We start from the raw sequence: 22,173 nt of genomic DNA on the forward strand, positions 1-22,173 counted from the left end.
TGAGGCATGTTGTCTATGAAAAAACACGTGTCCTTTTTCTTTGCTGCTGCTTCCTCATTTTTGGATAAAGGCATTCTCCATACAGCTCCAAGAACCAAATTTCTAGACTGCTGTGTTTCCATCCACCTGAATATGCTGACTTTTAGTTGCTATAGGCTGCAAAAAAAAAATCCAAACACATTCACGCAAAATGCTACACTGCTTATGCAAGTAGCAACTCTAAATGTGCAGCTTCAAACGTCCGAAAGATCTAACAATAACTACTCTTGAAAAAAATGCCATGCATTTAATGGAAAGCAGATAGTCCTAATGATTCTCACAGAAAACTGGGGTTTTGATGCACTGACAGAGTATACATGGCTACGTTTTCATTTCTAATTCAATAATGACTCTCAAACAGAACTAACCTTAAATGCACTGCTAAAGCAAAAAAAGACAAATATTTACACATTTTAATACATATAAGCTACAAAAAAATAATACATTCAATAAAAGATCTCTCACTCAACTAACCAAAGTAATGGGGATGTTCTACTTGTATTTCAGATGCAGGTGCCTACTGACAATACAGCCGTTCATAGCTTTCCCAACAGGGCAACCTGTTCACTGTCATTTACTACAAGCTTGTTTTCCACTTTTTCCACATTATTTCCACACACACACACATTTATTTTTTTTAAATCCCAAATCCAGTGAAAATACACAAAGCAAGAGTCCATTATTAACAGCCAAAGACTATTTTGGAACTTAAGTTAAAAAATTAATTACATATAAATGCAGTCACTCCTTAAATGCACTCATTCCTTAGCAAACTCCAAAATATCAAACAGTTCATATAAACTAGTATGACCCTTTTTTCACCCTTTATGAAAAGTATCATTTTATAAGGAGAAAAAAAAAATTACACCTCCATCACAGAACCTTCATATTAAATAATGGAAGCAGGTATTTTCATTTCATGTTGGCTACTGAAACACCTCCAAGGCCATACCCAAACGAAAAAATGATCTCCATTTATTACTCAGCTTACTATGAGTTTTACTTTAATATTATAGCAGCCTCTAGAGACCTCAGGATGTGTGGAGTTTCTTCTTTTTTCTTTTAATGCATCTGTCTGTCAAAGTTTCCAAAGCACTGAATGATTTAGGCCTAAACAAGCATCCTGAAGCATACACTACATTCTTGTATGGCTTCTTAAGAAAGAAAAATAAAAGAACATTAAAGAAAAACCCCAGATATTTTGCATTAAATCTGAGGGAATATTTGGCTTCCCTATTTTCCAAAATCCTACCTTTCCCTCAGTCCCTACATTTCTTAAATGGGAAAACCAGGAGAAAATAGTTGTTTAATACTTTACGTCAGCCAAAAAGATTTTTTTTTCCCTGCCTCCAGACAAAGGGACTACAAAAACAATTACACTTACCACTATTACTAAACTCTTAACTGGGCAGCACACAAAACGTGCTGTTTATAAACTGAGGATGGAAGACTGCAATTATGGCTTTTCCTTTACTTACTTCTGAACGACACAGAAGTCCATTGAAGTTCCAAGAGCCTTTATCAAATCAGATTAAAAACCTGAGATTTGTGTCACCTTATTTCAAAATTACTGATTTTTAGACATCTAAATCTGAAAGAAACACCCTAAGATCTTCTATGATCAATACAGAAGTACAAACCACCATAGCGTGATTTATTTGACCTTTCTTCAAAGGAGAGGAATAGCTCTGTAGCACTCCTTGGGTTTTTTTACAGCTGACCACGGAGGAAGTTATAGGAACCACCTTTTAGATAAAAAAATTAGGAAAGAGAATTCCACCAACACTGGCTGAGTGGTTCCAGATACATTAATTTCAATAACTTACCCTCTACTGTTAGAGTACCCATTTTGGATTCCAAAAAATCAAACAGCGTGCTTGGTGCAGACGGTCTGGCATTTCCTAGCTCTTCTTCATCTTCAGGTCTTATTCGGCCTCGGCCCTTTCCTTTACCTGTAAACATTAGAAGTTATTTGTGAGTGGAGAATAAATAACAAAGAAGTGTACACACTTTTTTATTTGATTTATAAAATGTTTGCTTTATCTATCTTTAAAAAATTCTATCACAGACAAAATAGATACAGACAAGGATATTCAAATCCGTGACTTCAAATTCAAAAATTCTGACAAGAACACAATACACAGAGGCTTTTTCTAAGTATTTGCTTTCAGGTTTGCAATGCATTCTAACTTGCAGGAAAAAAACATGCAGATATGCCCTTCTATAACTACATTAGTAATCCACCATACACAAATTCCTTTGCTCATAAATACTGTTCTAAAGCATTTATTTGCAAGTTTTACCTCTAGGTGGTGGTCCCTGAACGGGTTTCTGTTTACTGCTGTTCAGAAGAAAATTTAATGCCGCCTCTAGGCTGTTACTGTTATCCATAAGTGCCTGTCTTGCTGCTTCTTTGCTGAAACCCATCTCTGTTATGTGTTTTAGAGCCTTTTCATCAACCTGAAATAAAATGTACGCACAGAACTAATCATAAGATACAAGACACTCTATAAAAACACCAGATTTGACACTAATTTTTCATTGATTTTAATTGAAACACTATTTTATATTTCATTGACGATAAATATTTCGGTTTTATATAAAATCTTCACATATGATCTCTCTTAGGTCCAAACAATTGGCTACTAGAGGGGTTTTTTATTATTATTATTATTATTATTTTTAACTCATCAGTTTTCAGTTCTAATATTATGTGTTTTCAAGCACAAATTCCCCTAGTCTACCTCTTCTTTCACTGTACACTGGAATAGTATGATGGATTGTAATATACTTTCTCTGAGATGAAAACTAAAAGGAATCTCTCAAAGTAATACCGGTATAAAAACGAGCCATTTGTTTCTGTTTGAACCCTTTCACAACTTTTACAGACAATACAATACCCAGTTATACACTTCTTAAAACACAGAAAATAGAATCACTAAAGATTCTGTAGAAGAAAACAAAGAAATACAAACAATTTACTTACGCAGAAATACAGGCTTTCTTACTCTAAACTGTATCGATCACAATGACAAAAAGGCAAAGCAGGAATCACAGAGCATTAATTACAGAAAATAACCTTAGGTCTGCACTGTGCTTTAAAGCACTCAAGTGAGAACTGACTTTTCCAGTGCGGACAGACCTACATGCACTAAACACGAAATGGGATGAGGCCCTCTGTCCTTGCTCATCCCATACCCAACCAAAATGATGCCACTTACCCATCTACTGCAACTGCTGTAACCAAATACATTCTTAACTGGAGTCCCAAGAACATAACATTTTGTCTGCACGCTGCAATATAACCATATTGTGACGCTCAAAAAAAAAAAAAAACCAACAACAAACCACCAAGGGAATCTAACCTCTAAGATATACAACCCCTTCTTTCTCCCACTGCTTAAAAGAATGTGAACTTTTATTCCTATAATGATTTAAAACTGTATGAGAGTTGTATGACAAATAACATTTAACCCTTCCTCTCCCCTGTTTCACAATGTATTATGATGTAATTTCTCCACTCCTCATTTCTCCTGATGTTCTAATACACTCACTTTTGGTCTTAATTCCAGCTACACACTGTGCTCTGGGACAACAGATATGAACACCACTCCTTTTGGGGGCAGACACACAAAATCAGTGTTTGTAGTTGCTATCTCAATGAAGAGATATATCAATACTGTAAGCCAGAAGATATAACACCTCAAATAACTTTTGTAACTATGCTTAGCCATGCAAAAATCACTGTAATGGGCTGTTGTGGTTTAACTCCAGCTGGCAACTGAGCACCACACACCCACTTGCTCACCTCCCCCCTGCCCCAGGGAGCTGGGGGAGAGAATCCAAAAAGTAAATGTGAGAAGACTCATGGGTTGAGATAAGAACAGTTTAATAACTGAAATAAAATTAAATAATTAATAATAATAAAATAATATATGGAGCAAGTGATGCACGATGCAATCGCTCACCACACGCTGACTGATGCCCAGCCAGTCCCTGAGCAGCGGCTGCCTGGCCAGCTTTTCCCTAGTTTATATATTGAGCATGACGTCATACAGTATGGAATATTCCTTTGGCCACTTTGGGTCAGCTGTCCTGGCTGTACCCCTTCCCAGCTTTTTGGGCATCTCCAGCCTTCTCAGTCAGTAGAGCATGAGAAGCTGAAAAGTCCTTGACTAGTGTAAGCACTGCTTAGGAACAACTAAAACGTCAGTGTGTTATCATCATTATTCTCATCCTAAATCCAAACACAGCACTATACCAGCTACTAGGGAGAAAATTAACTCTATCCCAGCTGAAACCAGGACATGTGTAAGACATGACACTTGGCAGCGCTTGGCTACAACTCCCACATGGTCAGCAACGTTAACTCCAATGCTTTCATATAGCCTTCTTCATTCCCAAACTCAACAACACTCCTAATTTAACTGTCCAAAGACTCACTAAGTAAAGGAATAGAATTTAAAAGGTCTTTGAAATCCAGTAGGGCAGAAACATGACCTCAGTGTCTACAGGGAATCATCATCCCGCTTGAGTTTGACTTCAGGTTGTCTAAATAATGTCTTATTTTTAATGACAGAATATAATAGTTCCTCCTCTGGGCCATTCTCCTAGATTCTTCTGCATGGCAACAGGGGCCCAACAGAGAGAAGTACTTCCTCAGCAAATCTGCTTCACCTTTCTCCCCTTTGTAGTTAAATAGTTGGTTTGGATGAGAAGAGAACTTCCAGCCATTACTGCTGCATCACCTCCTTTCAACAGTGGAAATTCTGTGCACGACAGCTACGTTCAAAGACCAGTAAGAAAAGAAGACTTGTATATACAGTACTTGTCCTCTCAGCTACAGATAAAAAAAAAAATCTTGGATAGGTCACAATTTGAGACCCAAGGGAACGGTGATTTCCTAGATACAAAGACTGTTTGAGAAAGGAGGTAGTATCTTAAGTGTCTTTGGATGTCAAAAACTCTCCCTTCAACTTTATTTACACAGCACAAATCTTGCTTCTCCTATACAAAACTGGAAAGACAAAGAAAATTGTAGGACATATCCTATAAGGTCTATTACAAGAGGAAGATGGTTGACCTCCGCAATCCACTGCCTGTCTATGAATAAACAGGAAAAATTACTTCTTTGTTTCTTGTTTTGTACGTAAAGATACAGTGCTTCAGGTTTCTTGGAAGTTAACGCACCAGATGGATGAAAAATCTTTAACTATTTCTAAATATACATACAAGTCAACAATATACATGAAAGTCAATAATCAAACATACTTGATGTCACATTTCTAAGAAGACAGAACAAATTCGTTATCCGTTGCATTAAGATGTAAAAATCATTACTTATAACCAAAGAAGGCTTTCTATATAGGCTTAGTGGGTTTATATTTGCTTCTTCTAAACAGCATCTAGATATGCTAAATTAGATAATACTAAGTTTCGATTAGTTGGAAGTACTGCCATTTTACAGTGCAATGTAAGACATTTATTGCAGTTCATAGAAAAAACAGAAAACACAATACTTTAAACAATTACCCAATTTAAACTTGGGGGCAGGGGGAAGTGTGGGTGTGCGTTTGTTGTTGTTGGGGCTTTTGTCTGTTTGGGTTGGTTTTTTTTTTTTTAAAGTCTATTTAGGCCGAGACACAGTTGTCAAGAATGACAAGGTGTACCATTGGTGCTACACTGGGCAGAGGGATGACTAAATGACCTCTTGAGATCCTTTCAGCCTGTTTTTCTACAATTCTGTATTGACATTTCTGAGCACAGTGCTGAAGGCAGCGCTGCTGGAGGCTCTCCTTGCTGCGAGATGACGACACACACTATACAAACAAAATTCTAACACGCGGTTTCCTAAATGTTGTTCCTAAATGTCTTTTCTTCTCATTGTTAAACCTTTGGTAAAAGTAAATAAGGTGGAAAATATTAAAAAAATAAAAAAGAGTTACATTTATAATTAATATTTTAATACTGGTTTACTGAGTTACTACATTGTTGCGATGCTTCTTTCACTTTGCTTTCATCACTCAAATCAGAATCATTAATTGTTTTGCATACTTGGAAATTCCACTCCGGAATTGTTCTTGATAACAAATACTTCCTCCATCATAAACTTTTACATTACTGAAGTAATCAAAACAGAAACTTCAGTGACTGCTCACCTTATACCCACTTAATTCAATGCAGTGATCCCAAAGAACACTTCTCAGTAACTATAAATTTACGAAATACATTGGAAGGTGATGTTTTTGATTAAAGGGCACAGTTCAGATTCTCCAACGGCAACCCACCTTACTCAAAATGAAACATTACTTCTGACCATGTAAGCATGACATTTCCATGTCACAAAAAAAGTATTTCTATTTTGTTATTTTAAAAATCAGAGTATCACTTAGTTTTCTTCATGTCAAAGAAAGGGTTTAAAACAGATTCTTAAAATAAATATTAAATTAATTCAGAAGAAAAGCTACCTTAAAATATTATTTGACGTGTTGAAATTGAAGGATGAAACCCTTCCTGCCTAAAACGAATTAACAGATGTTAATATGCAAAACTGTTAAGCTTATTTAAACAAGAAAATAAAACTATACTGTAATATCCTATACCACATATACTACTTGTGAGGACTTGATTTTAAATTTTACTGGATAAGACTACTTTTTTTTTTTTAAAACAAAAGTCACATTGAAACTCATAACTATCTCAGTAAGGTACAAAAGCACCCTAAGTATTCTAAACAGATTTCAAAATAAATTGAAAGTAAAGCCCTTATTCCTCAAGGTCTTTGTTACATTTGTTTATTCATACTACACATTTAAGGTTCCATTTAAGTCTTCCACCTTACCAGTTCTCGGTAGACACCTTCATTCTTTCCGTCAGGTTTTGTTATCTTCTCTTTCTGGAACAGTTCCCTGTTTCGATTCCCTCCAGCACTCACACTGAGATTACTTCTGCTACTGCCACCACCTCCTCCAAACGTCTTGGTCTTTAGATAAGCACAAAAACAACATTTCAGTAAACAGAACTTAGGAAAATAAGCCTTAATATTTAGCTAGTAAAAAAAGTGCAGTAAATTTGATGCAGCTGTATTTTTTATGATTATGCTTTGCATCAACAAATAAAGCTCTAATTTACACACACAAAAAAGATTACTATTATGTAGGTATTTCTTTCCCCTATGTCCAAATGAGGCTGTAAAAAGGGTATATAATTCTAGTTTTTATGACTTATCAAGCAAATTCGAAAAATAAAAGGAAAACCAAGGGAGGACATAAAAACCTGACACGTTAGAACTAAACTTCCTAGCTATTCATTCAGACTGAATCCAGGGAATCATGGGGTTTTGAGAATTTAAAAAAGCAGATGAAAATTGATAACCTGTACTTATTACTTAAATTCATTAGCTAAATTGTGAAAAACACATTTTTTAATAGTGGTATCAAACCAAAATCATATCTACAATAAAACATTACGATACATTTATTAGCTTTATTAAAATAAGAACGTACCCATCAATCCAAAAGGACTCTATTTTTGATTCACCTTTTTAAAGATACATGAGTAGAATTATAAGCAGGCAAACATCAGAAAGCATTTGTCATTTAAGAGAGAAATACTTAAAATAACAAGAAAAGATCAATCACAGTAAATAAAATGCTGCAACACATGCATTCTAACCTCCTTGCTCTTTGCTACTTCTGCAATAGCAGCTGTCCTCTGCTTTTCAAATTCATCATTGTCCACAACAGTTTTTACTGTATTTGTCATTTGCAGAGTCTTTCTGCGATCAAGCTCTCTGCTATCCACTTGCACGTGAGATGCACATTTCTGAAAATGCAAAAGAAAGTTTTAATTAACTCTTCTGCCTAGTCTCATCTGAAAAAAAATAAAGTATTATTCCATTAGAGTAGCACAACTTAAGATAAAGAATATGATTCCAAAAATGTACACCTAAGACATCTAGATGTCTTTGCTGAAAAGCACGCTCCTCTGGTCCACTAGAAAGGCAAAAATGAGTGACTTTTACATTTTAAGTTTAGTTCATGATGTAGCTAATATGATTCTTGGCGTTTAAGAAATACCTTTCGCGTTTAAGAAAGGACTACGCTAGCACCTACAAGATCTAACTGGAAGAATCAAAGGCTCCACATACTAAATAAAATTTTAAGTTTGAAATTGAGAGGAAAAATGTTAAATATAAATTGGCACGACAAAGTGACAGGATCAATGCAAATTTTTAAAACAGGCAAATTTTTTAGATCCAAGTCATCATGATATAAGGTGTTTTGATAGCTTTTGTCTAACTGGAACCAGGTCCCCTAGATATCACGATATAGGGGTTTTTTTTACAAAATGACAAAGAGAAGTACACTTATACCTGCCCAAAAGGTACAAACGGGGGAGGGCCACCTTCCGTTCCAATGTTACTTCTATTGTGTTTTGCTAAACTCTGTAAAAGAAAATTGTTCATTAATAAATTGCAAACAGAAAACAGCTTTTATGATAAACGTCTCTATTTCAGAAAGTATATGAAACTTGCAAGATGAACATTTTAAACATAAAAAATAAGGATATGCTTAAAATCCTGGGGTGCTTAACTTGAGAGAGTTGGATGAAGGGCAGGGAGATGAAGAAAATAACGAAAATTTGCAAAATCATGAAGGCAACACACACAGGAAATACAGAAAATTCAGTTATATACCAAAATCTACACTAACAGAACAAAGGAGCACACAAATAGGCAGCAGATGTTTCTTTACATAGTCCCCAGTGAACTTGCTGCCACTAGAGGCTGTAAAACACATACAGTTTCAGCATGTTTAAAAAAGGATTGGATCATTTCAGCCTGGAGAAGGTAAGGTTCAGGACGATCTTACCAATCTACACAAACACCTGAAGGGAGGCTGTAAAGAAGATGGAGCCAGGCTCTTTTCAGCGGTGCCCAGCGACAGGATCAGAGACAATGGAACCAAACTGAAACACAGGAGGTTCCCTTTGAACACCAGAAAATGATTTTTTTTTTTACTGTGAGGGTGACTGAGCACTGGCACAGGTTGCCCTGGTGGGTTGTGGAGTCTCCATCCTTGGAGACATTCAAAAGTTGCCTGGACATTGTCCCGGGCAACCAGATCTAGGTGGCCCTTCTTAAGCAGTGGGTTTGGACCAGATGACCTCCAGAGGTCTCCTCCAACCTCAACCATTCTGTGAAATTCATTAACCCATGCATAAGCAAATACTGAAAGAATTAGTCAGGACTGTATCCCCTGACAAACATAATACAACAATTCTGGATGCCAAGGCTGTATAAGAGTTCAAGCTGTGTGCTCTCCCTAAAAACCATCTCTTTTTGCCACTGTTTGAAAAAAAATACTGTGCCACTAGGAAATTTCCCCTATGGCCTTATGAAAAGTACAGTACATACACTAAATTGATCAGCAGATCTTTGGATCGCAAAGACCATATCAATAAGCATAATGATTACTGATAGGTAATATCTATAGAATACAAGTGCTCTAAACACTTCGCCACAATCAGGCAATCAGTGACCTAGGCCTAAAATCAAAGCATTCTCAAATAATACAAGTTACTAGTCACCAACAACACTAAAAAGATGGATTTGTAAAACACTGCATTAAAATATCTGTTCATTGTTGATAAACTTTTTCTCTTTCTTTACAAATTGTTACAACAGCAGCAACGTGCAAGAGAATGAAATGCACTGGAATTGACATTTGGTTATGTGTTAATTACTCTGTATTACACAGAAATATTTGGTTTCAGAAGTGGAAAAAGGAAGAACAGGTCCTTAATGCTGTTAAAATGCTTCAAAACTGCATTTGCTATAAAGCATCTGTTTTATCATCTTCATTTCTTATTGTCCCTTTTTTCCCCACTGGGACAGTTATGCATGATTACATACACCATTTACTACTCCCCATTGGCAGAGAAAGTTTTAATTACTTAATGCCTATATATGACATTCACCTACATATTTATTACCCTGATGTAAAATTGATTTAATTCCATCATGTGAGAACTGTAGTATATATGTGAATATGCTTTAAACCATTATACTATCAGAGAATTTCTTAAAATAAGACATTAATTCAGCTAATACCCAAATCAAAACTTTTGGTCCACTCTTTTCAAGGTAACTACTTTTATTCAGGAACCAAAGACCACTTTCTAAATCGTTTATGGTTATTTATTCCTTTCAAGGTTAAAAAAAAAAATTCAAAATCCTTTTTCTCATGCCTTGAAGCAAAAAACACTGATAAAGTATTCAATAAATTATTCAAAACAAAGCACTCAGAAGTACAGGAATCATAAAATTTTTCTGCTTTAGTTTCAATCAGTTCACTTAAAGTGCTGCCTTAGAATTACGAGCTAACCAAGGGCTGATCACTGTAGCACGCTCATACGTTCCCATATCTATTAACTGAAGCAGCACAGTACAACAGTCATTTGATGGCCAAGGCGCCTTGCTTCCCCAGGGTAGGCACTCTAGCTCCAATAAACCCTACACTTTTTTTTTGTTTGGATCTAGAGATATGTAGGCAATTCTGAAATGAACTCCAGCACTGAATCAAATTATAATAAAAATATTTATATGATAGCCTAAGAACTCGAGCATTTGATCATAGTTAATTCCTCATGTTCTATAATCAGGAAGAATATGCTTAAGTTTAAGGTCACACTTGTTTTTCTTTCCCAAATCAGAATCAAGGAAACACATACAAGAAAAAGACTGTTCCAAACTACTGCTCAAACATGTAATTTGGCAAATAGCAAAAAAGCTTAAAAATTGACTACATATTTACTAACATTTAACTACATGGATTTTGAATCATAAAAATTTATTGCATAAAGTTGTTATCCAGAATGAAAGAACTCTGCTTAAGGGTAAATAACAGCCTTGACACTTTCTTCTCAGGTAGCACTGTCTGCTGAGAAGTGAGAACAATTGCTTTGGAAATTAAATTTCACTTTGCACCAAATAAAAAGCAAACTGGCAACAAGAACAATATTTTTTAACTTACAATTAAATTTGCTTGTAGCACAGCAGTAATTATAATTTACAATAAACTTTGTTATAAATACATTCAGTGTGCTGCTTTTACCCTTTCTGCTGTACTTGGATTGTGACATTAAAAAAATATTTCCTAGGGAATCTTTTAAGCAACCAAAGTTCACAATATGAGACTGAACTCCTAGATATTATATACCACTATACCCTCACACTTCTTTCTAATATGAATTTTGAAGTATACATAAAACTAATCCCTTTTCCCATCAGGTAACCTCAATATTTAGCCTCACCTTCATCAAAATAGAAGAATCATTAAGTATACTAGTGAACTTTACTTTTACCTAATTCGTAATTTGACAGATTCAATGTTTTAAAAATATAAGGGCCTACTAGTCTCACCAATCATCTCAGCAAAATTTGCTTCAGCCTTCACTTACATATCATCTGATATTTTGATTAAGAACAATACAAAGTACTCTTCCTTCATAAGAAGGGTACCAACAATATCTCGCAGATACTGATCCTCGCTGGTTGAAACACCAGTCACCACCAGAACACTAGGAACACTATGAAGCAATAATTATTTGAAACTGTATTCTCACCTAAAGAAGGCCATGACACGTTACCTTATATTTCCAAATAGTATAGAAAAAAGATCACAGACTAACATTCTCATTTACTCCTTATTTATTTACTGTCACTTAAACAGTGACACTTAAAAAAATTTGAAATTTCTAGGCAAGAATTACCTTATGATAAAATTGAATGCCACAAGGAATTCCACATTTATTCCACATGCAGTATGGTAACACTGCATTCATTCCGCACACACTATATTTGTAGTGTGAGTCTTCCTCCCAAAAGCAATTTCAAACATCGTTCTGAATGGAACAAAATGGTAATGCAACTACACAACTAGAAGCTGACAGGTAGGTGCAAGGGCAATAATTTAAGACTGGACAAACAACTTCATTTCTAAAGTCTTGTAATATTATTTGACTTAATAGCACTAACTTTTTTAATAAGTGTAAAAAACTTATTTCATAATCTACACAAGAAGATCAATTAACACTTCTCAGATATTGTAGTGGAGAGAAAAAAAGCCTGGCTTCAAAACAAGTAATTTGAAATAGTCACACAAATACAAGTTTTCTGTCTTTCCATGCAAACGCAGTTCAGCATTTCATTTAAGCTTCAGTGGCAAGATTAGACAAGGAGTGGCAATGTCCTTGTTCAAATATCTTTGAGAGTTGACAATCTTGCTTATTTGTCAACTGTTCTCTTCTGTAAAGCTTTCTGAACAGGACAGAAACATCAAGTTCATGAGGAAACTGCTATCAAAGTAGCATCTGCCTTCTATAGACTTGTTTGAGCCCTATCTGTCTAGCTGTCAGTTTGGATATAGAACTGGAACTATGATTTCCAGTCATCACGGTTCACCTGTCCAAACCGATTTCTTGTCACCCACAGCTTTTCTGACATGGCTGCATTCATGCTGGGAACCTGATCATGTGCTGTGAGCTGGTCAACGAGAAAAAGAAAATGATACTCCAGCAAACTGCAAGACGGAACCAGAGAATTACGCAATACGAAAAATACGCAATAGTTAACTTTCTATACTTTATCTTTAGTAAATCAGTGAAAACTTAGTTACCTCTCTTTTAAACATATCGCATAAAGCCAACAGAACCGGCTAACAACAAGTGGTGAAAGTTGTTGTAGTCAGCAGCACACCAATGGTTATTAAATGGTTTGCTTTCTTGTGAACAGAATGCGTTCCTAGTTATTTCTTGACATTGACCTCAAAAAAACCCCTGATTTTTATAAAGCAACATTTATTTGTTGAAGCCCAGGTAGAATAAGCATGAAAACAGACTGTCGAAAATATCACCAATAAAGCTAACCGATTCTATTGACCCTTCTCTTACCAATTAGGTGGCATTCTTAAGAATGCATTACTTCTATGTGTCTCTCTTCTGTCACCATCAATCTTAAAACTTTGTGGGTTTTAAGTGGAGAGAGAACTCATAAGACTTTATACTAAATATGAATAAAAACAATAAAATGGGATGTTTCTGCTTTTGGCCCCAGAACCTTCTTTTTAATCAAACAGGCAGCTTCATTTAAAACCAGGAATGTTTTTAAGAAACTATTTTCAACTACAGAAGCACAAAAAGGATGCCAAACAGAATCTACTAGAGTGGACACCGTGTAACTCGAACGTTCAAATAAATTTTGGCCCAGTTTGCTCAGATCTATAAAATGTAAAACAACACTGAAGAAGGCTAGCTGTAACAAAAATGGCTGTGGCAAACTTAGCATCAGCAACAGTAAAAGAAGTACTTTACACAGAAATGACCATCGTGTTCATAAGCAGCTAATCTGTTTCAGAGACGTGGATGTAGAAATATAGAGAGATGTGTGTGTAGTAGTAGTGATAGTTGATCCAGTAAGTATTTGAGTAGGGTCAATCTGGTAAGTATTGAGTTTGTAGTAGGGTCACAACTTCCTGCCCTAGGAACTTCCACTCATTTGTGAGCAAGTGTATGAAAAATTCTTCCTGCACCAACTTTTGTTCTATTGAGATAGGAACCAGGCTTAAACAGAGTAAAGGGGCTTACAAGCATTTATGGCTTATTGATAGATTTTAAAACCTCCAATTTGTCTTTATAATTACAAATTTACTTAAAGCACTGATGAAATCTGCAATACGGAATTCATACTTAAGGTTACCAGCTTCAGTGCTTTCCGTACACTTACTGTATTTTTTTTGCCTCAAAAATATAGTCTGCAGGCGGTAACTGTAAAAGGCATCATTCTTCAATATTTTGGTACCAAATACACTGTTTAGGAAAGCAACCACCCATGACTGCACTAAAATAAATTTAATACATTTGATTAATGTTTTCAATCCTTACAGGCTACAAAAAGAATCAGTTCTCATGCAAAGATCGCTTATAATTTCTTCATTTGCAACATTTTACATAAGATCTATTTATATATATTTGGCTGCATCCCTAAAAATATTGGGACAGTAAAGTTCTAAAAGTTTATCATATGAAAGTTCACAGTCAACACATAAAGCTTGATATCATTAAATGTAATATGCATCCTGTAAGACAAGCATTTCCAGTGGTGTTACCTCACCCTTTGTAATTCCCACTTTTCTATAAGATGCTCCACTTCACCTCCGAGAACTGCTGTGTTACTGTCATCCAACAGCAAGAATCCATTTCTCACTTCAACAATTCCTGAAAGCTTAATTTTTGTTCCAGGAGGAGTGTTCAGGCTAGAAGTAGAAACAAAGCCAAATATTTCAAATACGTTTATTAATATTCTGCCACCAAAACCATAAAATTCTACTCTTATTCTTCTACCATTGTCATATTTCATAATAAAAAATTAGCATCAAAAACCTTTGCAATAATTCCTTCAGTATGCACAGTACTTTTCAATAGCTTTATTGGAACACTTCCCATTCATTACATAAAAATGCCACATTGCAAATTAGATTCTAACAGAGATGAATGTTTGCAAATTGTCTGTTTGGTTAAAATCCAATTTAACAATGCCTAAACTAAGGATGAGATTTGTTTAGACTAACAGAAAACATCTCAAAGTCAGTTGTCTAAGTTCCTCATCCTAGGATGCATTTATAGTTAATAGAGGATCTCCAGATGGTTAGTCATCTCATTTGTTTTAGACATTTAACTTAGGAAAAAAACAAAGAGCTGTTAGAAAAGCAGCTTTCTGTATATTACTAACAGCCAGGACTGTACTAGAATAAATACAAAAAACATGCATGTTGTAGTGCTGCTTCTCTCATTACTCTACCATTTAAAGAACATATGGATGCTCTCTGTGGTCAACTCCCACAAGGAGGTACCTTAACTTCTTTTCATGTGAATCTACCCTATGAAAAACAACAGCAGATGCAGAAAAGAATTACACATCTCAAACCCGTAATTGAAAGATATGACAAGCAGCACAATCTGGAAACTGTGATTCTTCTTGTGAGAAACAGGACACAGTCAGTTATAACCTTTCAACTGATTGACAATAACCTCTTTAAAATATGCTAAAGCTATCGTTGCAATCACAGGACCATATCACACAGTGAGGAACATTTACAGTGGAGTCAGCCAATTTCAGCATTAGTGGCATTAACCTTAGCAATATTAATGAATTGTCAGTATGGTTCTGATAAAAGCAAAGAAAAGAGATCAGAAAAAATAGGCAAGAAAGAAATACAGAAAAAAAATGAAAATTATGCAAAGGCGGGGGGAGAGCTAAATGGAAATCCTAGTCATGAAGAACTTCTAAATTTAAAGAAAACTGTGATCTTTATTTATCTAAAGAAACACTATGTACTGAAACAGCATATTATTCCAGGTTAATAGTCCAACTTCAAACCTGAAACAACCACGTACAACATAAATTAAATTTTCATACAAAGTTACCTGAAAAGAAGAGCTCACATCATTACTACAGAGTGATAAGTACTCTGACATTTTTGAGATTTTACCTAAAAGCTTTCAAATTGTGTCTTCGACTGGCTGTTCTTACTTTATAAGTATTTTTGTGTTCTACTTACACAGGAGCCTTCCTTTTCTGCTCTCCTTATATTCATGTTGGAATATGATATTCCAAGTTCTGCTGGCTCAAGTTAAAATTAAAATATCATTAAGCTTTCTACCTTTTAAAACAGCATCACTCTAAACTGCAAGCTGGCTCCTGCTCAGAAGGAGCAGTTTAACAGTAAAAGATGACATTTAAAAATGAAGTATCTAACTGTTGCAGCTAGCAGAGAAAGAGAGAGGAAGAAAATTTTTTTTTTCATCAAAGTTACCTGAACTAGAGTGAAGAGCAAAGCACACCATTACTCCAGACACTAAACACTAGAGATACTTTTCAGCATCTTCATAACTGAACACACAAAAAATCCCCATGTTCAACAGTAATTAGCTCTCTTACTCTTCATTTTTAACTGAAGAAATAGTTACTAACTCAATCCAAGTTAAAGCCTTGCCCATGGTAAAACAGCACTAGTTGCATTAAGTTAGGTGTGTGAGGCCTGTGACATTCCTGCTACCAAAGTCAGATAAAAGATCTGCTACTACCAAAAATTGCAATTTGGTTCAAGGTTGTACACACCCAAAATGCTGTGTGCCGTGTCAACTCTGACCCAGCAGATGGCTGCAAAAATTCACTGTCTTCCATTACGTACTTCAGCATAAATGGTATTGTAAATTACATTCATGTTACTGAATTCATGCATGCTGAATTTAAGGTTCTCCTTGATATACAAATTTTGAGAAGGAAACCTGTTTTGTCAAGCAATTTTTCCATATATTACGAAGGACAATTCCATTATTTTAAGGATATTTAAGTATCAAAGCAAAACTTTGGAAAGAAAGTTGTTCACCTTATTTTTGACATGCTACTGTATTCTATAGCTGTACAGCTTGTGTGTCCATCAGTCATCTGTAAACGTAACATTCTAGGAGCAGCCTGAGATTCTTCGTTATCCTTTGGTGCAGCAACATTGCGTATTTTCTGTATTTGCAGAACACATGGCCCTTCCAGCTATATATGCAAAACAGAAAAGACAAAACTGTTAACACCATGAAGTAAAACACACTGTAATATCTAGACACACTAAGAGATGCCCCCAGGCGAAGGAAAGTCTAATTTTAACAAGCAGTCATGTTCAATTTCTATCACTCACGTACTATATGTTCTAAAGCATGATAAAAATGGCTTTGTTAGAGAAACAGTTGTGATTCTTCATACATCCCTATGATACCAGTTATGGAAAAGAAGTGAATGAAAAGAGTTGGGGGGGGGGACCAAACAAACAAACAAAACCACAAATATTGTCACTTCCAACATACTATGGAGTCCAGATAAGATTTCACATGCTGTACCGCAGGGTCTCATTGACAAAGTGTTCTAAAGAAAGAAACAACCAGCTTTGAAGACTATCTGGTTGTATTAAGAGTACATTTCAAGTACAACCACTCTGCAAACACTAACTAGAAACACAGCTTCTTCAAACAGAGATACAATCAGAACATCATAACCTCAAGGGACATCACTATCTGTTGGTTACCTAAAAATGCAGCATATCCTTCTATACACACCACAGTTTGTTACCCCTCCCCCCCCCCCCAAAAAAAAAAACCACCACCAAAAAACCACAAACCCCAAAACCAAAAAAAAGCCAAACAAACAAAAAAACCCCCCACCACCATAAAACCAAATCAAAACCAACCAAACCACTTCATCACATTTGGGCTATACTGTGTACTCAGCTAATTCTGACCCCTCTGAGAAATACAAATAATCTGTTGCCGCTCAACTAATCTCTAGCACCTGAGAGACAGCAGAAGAGAGGAAAAAGTGCACATTTCATCAGCTTCTTCCCTTTGAGAAACAGAATAGGTAGCCCAGAACACCACAACATGAGAGCAGATAACCAGGAGGTGATTATATATTAAGAAAAAAAGAAATTAATAAATAAAATAATAGAAGCAGTGAAACTAGATAAATTAGAAGATGAGGATACAGGAACTATATTTAGTATGAGAACAAAAGAGACAGGAAAATGCTTTGAAATATCATCAAAGCATGAAATTGTACTACAAAGAGGAGGAAAACAGTCACTAAAAGGAGCAAAAGCAGCACCCCGCAGAGCTCACTTCTTAAATGGTTTTGTGATCTTGAGACAATAGTCAATAATATAAATGAAAATTTCTAACTAATTTCCCTATTCTTGACACTTTCAAATAAATTTAAAATTTGAAGGCACCTGCATCATCTATGACTTCAAATTGAACCATGGAAAATACAGTATTTGGGATGGAGGATTTCTCAAAAGCTGAAGAAGTTATGTTTATTTGGAAGCTTGGAAGCTTCCATATCTTTTTTCTTCAATAGTGAATGTTTGAAGAAAAGAGCATGAAGAAGAACAACAGTATTTTTAGTAAATGCTGACTGAATCTTATCTCTTTCAATAACAATTAAAAGACTAATACTGTTTCTCATAAAAATGGAAAGCTTTTTGCCTTTATTTCAACAGAAGAAAAACTGGATAATCTAATGTATAGTATGAAAACAAGTTACCCTCCTCTATTGGTTAACTACAGCAAAGAACCCACAAAAAAAAAAAATTCTCTTCTAGATTTTTTTGTACAGAATGATTCTTTCTATAGTAGTGAATGAACCACAGTGCCACACTTAGGGGTTGCTTCAAAAGTCTGCATTTGTCATAAATCAGTGCTACTATTTTAACATTACACAATGTTTTCGAAGTAAAGACAAAAAGCACTAGGCAACTGAGAAGCATTTCTAGTTAACCACAGCTAGGCTGCTTACTCAGCTGAATAGCAGCTTTACTATAATGACAATTTCTTTCACAAATGTTGAGCAAATTCTAGTTCTAGGTATTTGCTTTTGGTTTTAAACAATTGTTTGGTAGATCCCTTAAAAAATCTGGAGTGGAAAGAAACGAGGGCTAGGCTAACTATGAATATACATGCCAATATGTTCAGGGTTTTGTGTCTACAGTGTCAAGCATTCAGTACAATAAAGCAGAGCTGCACATTTTTTGAGCTTGGACAATAGCGTCTGTTTCTTTAACAAAGAAAATTACATGTCACTTCAGAAAACAGGTGCAAAAGAGGAATGGAAGAGTGTAGTTTTCCCAAATATACACCACATTAACACCACAATTATTTTTATGGACTTAATCAGGACCTCGGAGCATCCAGATCTCCCAATCCCAGTTCAGCTCATTTGCACTCTCATCACATAAAATGAGCACATAGTGACAGAAAAGAAAGTCAGTCTTACTGCAGAACAAAGACAACCACCACTGGATTCCAGGTGAATCCAGAAGACCTATGCGAGTACTCCTTGTGTGGACTATTTTTAAGTCTCATTGTGAGAACCAAGACCGGAAAAAAAATATTGTAATAAACAAAAATCATATAACTTATGATCAACAGGTACACTTACACATTTAATCAAAGAGTCAGCCAATCTGAAACCTCTTCAGCACTCAGGTGCTGAATGTCATATACAAAAAGGTGAGACAATTTTTGTTTATCAAACAAAAATTTTTAGTAAATTATCAAGCATCCTAAGTAGTAAGGCTGGTTATATCTTGACTATTAAGGTTGCGAGTTCCTTTCCATTATAAAAACGCAGCTTTTGGTTCCCTTACTAACACTTTGAACACTTCGTACAGTAATGCTGAATATATCAGACAATTTTGACATCACCTAGGGTTCAACCCCCACCCTCCAGGAGGGGGAAGAAAGAGAAAACATTTCAAGATATCAGATAGATCAATTTAATTATTTCTAAAAATGGGCAATAGGCTTGTGATTAAAGCAGGTTCTTTCTTTCAACACTTCTACAACCTCTGCCCTTTAAAAAAAAGGGATTGCAATTTGACAAAACAGTAATAATATCTGGAATGAAAGGATACGTGTTTTGTAAAGATTAATGGCTTTGTAGAGGTTTGTACATTTTACAATGTTTTGTAAAGGTTAATGGCTATTCAGCATACAAACAGATGAGAGGGTGAAAAAGTAATAAATTAAATACACAAATACAGAAGCCCTAACAAACAGCCCATAACGGAGACAGTAGTGAATTCCAGAACTCTTAAAACACTAACTGACAGACCACTGTAGTGTAGCTCAATGACCCATCAAGTCTAACCTTTCCATGGATCTTGTGGAAAAGACTAAAACTTATTACAGGATGGACAGCAAAGTTGGACACAAAGGGCCACAGAGTTGATTAAGGGACTGGAACACCTCTCCTATAAGGAAAGGCTGAGAGAACTGGGACTGTTCAGCCTGGAGAATAATGACAAGGGGCACAAAGTGAAACATAGGAGGCTCCGTCTGAACATCAGGAAACACTTTTTTACTGTGAGGGTGATCAAGCCCTAGAACAGGCTGCCCAGGGAGGTTGTAGAGTTTCCATCTTAGAAGATACTGAAAAGCCATCTGGACATGGTCCTGGGCACCTGGCTCTAGGTGGCCCTGCTTGAGCAGAGGCACTGGACCAGATTACCTCATCAGGTACCTTCCAACCTCAACCACTCTGTGATCCTGTGACTGTTTTCTTGTCTAAAATCCCATATTATTATTTAGGTAATGCCTTCATTCTTAAGTTCCAAATAATACAGTTGTAGCTTGCTCTATCCAGAAGTATTTACAAACTGGACAAGCAACTGCACACATGTTAAGGCTGGAATGCTATGAAAAGTGGTTCAGATGACTTCAAAAAACCTAAAAGACTAAGTGAGTAGAAAAATAAAGAAATTGCATTTTAGGTGCCATAGTAGTAGTATAAACAGCTTTCAGTTATTAGACTCTAAAGGATGCAAACAAGTTAAGACTACAGAACATAGGCTAAATGAGCTGAGGAATGAAACTGGCTTTATCCATCATTGATCCCATAATTAATGCTCTGCCTACTTTTTCAAGGTGAAAAATAAAATAATAATATCTTATACTATATAATGCCACTATAATGTTCATACTGTAGGTTTTAATGTATGGGAAAACTACCGGGTAAGTCAGAATCTGAAATCTGAAACAGCAGAAAGAGGAACGACTGGAAATGGAAGTTTAATAAGAAGTCATTGAGACATACCACATCCCACTCCTTCCTCTTTATCCACAAACCGCATCAGTGTTAATTCAAGAACACACATGACTCTTGGAAAGAAAGAAAGAAAGAAAAAAACCCACAAATAAAAAAAAAACAAACAAAAACCCAAAGTAAACAAATCATATGATAGAATTATATGATAGATCATATGATAGAAGACACACTATCATATGATAGAATATGCACAGGTCTTTCTGGACATAGTTTAAATTAATTAAAACATCATTCACTCATATGTAGTTAGTTTATAGGCTTCTTCAATACGAAGAAATGAAACTAAGTACTTACATCACGGCATGTTCAGGAAAAAAATTCTGAAATATTAACGACACTCACTGACTGGAGGAGACTAACTGATCAACAGTTGGAAATACCACCTCTATCTACCACAAATCAATAGCCTCTCCAGCAAATCCTGAAGTCAGTAAAACTATTTTGTATCAGCGCTCTTCAAACAGTGCTTACACCTGCCTCAATGTCTGCCAACTAAGACATTACTGTTCACAAATAGGTTTTAAACCACTACTGCCATCCTTAGAATGAGAGATGCTTCAGATCAAGCTAGGGTGTCAAAATATCTATACACATACTTGCCCATGTCATCAAGGTAGAAAATAATGTTCTAATAAATAAATCTCTTCATATCCCTAAGTTACAAAGTTTCAAACAATGCCCAATAGCTGGCTAATAATTTTCAACAAGTTTTGCAATATAGCAACTAGACTATATTCTACTCTTGTCAAGACTGTTATTGCGCTGTCTTCCTAGAAGCATTGCTTTGACACACTCAAACTGGTCTGAAACCAAAAACTAGTCAGTCTCTCACAAAGATTTAGCTTATTATATCTAACATTATATACTTTCTCTCAAAAACATGGAAGTAAACATGCCTTTTCAAGAGCTCCTGAAAAAGGCATGAGGAGCTAAGACAACAATCACAACACTGATCAAGGTGAAGAGCTCAGGGCCCAGAGCTTACCTAAGGCTGCCAAACAGCTATTTTCTAAAAAGACTATGACCCAGTTCAATCTGTCAGCATTACCACACACATAGTCTTGTCAAAATAATCTCAACTAGAAAAAAACAAACAACTAAAAATACATAGGATAATTTCTGACACATGCAATTTCAAACGCAGTTATATCAGGAGATCTGACGTAGCAATCACTCTCACTGGAAGGTAAAGATGAGCACCTCAAGACTGGAGGGTTGGGGTTTTTTGGGGTTTTTTTTTGTTGTTTTGTTGTTGTTGTTGTTTTGGGTTTTTTTTTTTTTTTTTTTTTTTTACATGCGGATCAGCTGTAACTGGAACAGCAAATCTGATCATTCTTTTAAATTAAAAAAAAAAAAAAAAAAAAAAAGCCTGCAGGAAACCAAAATCCACAATTCCACAATCAAAAAGACACTAAAAGGCA

General features: G+C 35.5%; 1 protein-coding gene across 3 annotated transcripts in view; it reads right to left on the reverse strand.

The window, feature by feature from the left end:
- Positions 1 to 22,173, reverse strand: part of TDRD3 (tudor domain containing 3) — a 113,519-nt gene that overhangs the window by 39,730 nt on the left and 51,616 nt on the right. For all 3 annotated transcript variants that reach the window (XM_075488624.1, XM_075488625.1, XM_075488631.1), the window contains exons 4-10: positions 16,491 to 16,651; positions 14,213 to 14,354; positions 8,414 to 8,485; positions 7,714 to 7,863; positions 6,881 to 7,021; positions 2,343 to 2,499; positions 1,866 to 1,991 (exon numbers count right to left, since the gene is read on the reverse strand). In XM_075488624.1, coding sequence (XP_075344739.1) covers positions 1,866 to 1,991; positions 2,343 to 2,499; positions 6,881 to 7,021; positions 7,714 to 7,863; positions 8,414 to 8,485; positions 14,213 to 14,354; positions 16,491 to 16,651 — 949 coding nt within the window. The remainder of the gene's footprint in view (positions 1 to 1,865; positions 1,992 to 2,342; positions 2,500 to 6,880; positions 7,022 to 7,713; positions 7,864 to 8,413; positions 8,486 to 14,212; positions 14,355 to 16,490; positions 16,652 to 22,173) is intronic.

This window comes from Mycteria americana, chromosome 1 (genome assembly GCF_035582795.1).
Source record: "Mycteria americana isolate JAX WOST 10 ecotype Jacksonville Zoo and Gardens chromosome 1, USCA_MyAme_1.0, whole genome shotgun sequence".
In the NCBI taxonomy this organism is placed as follows: Eukaryota; Metazoa; Chordata; class Aves; order Ciconiiformes; family Ciconiidae; genus Mycteria; species Mycteria americana.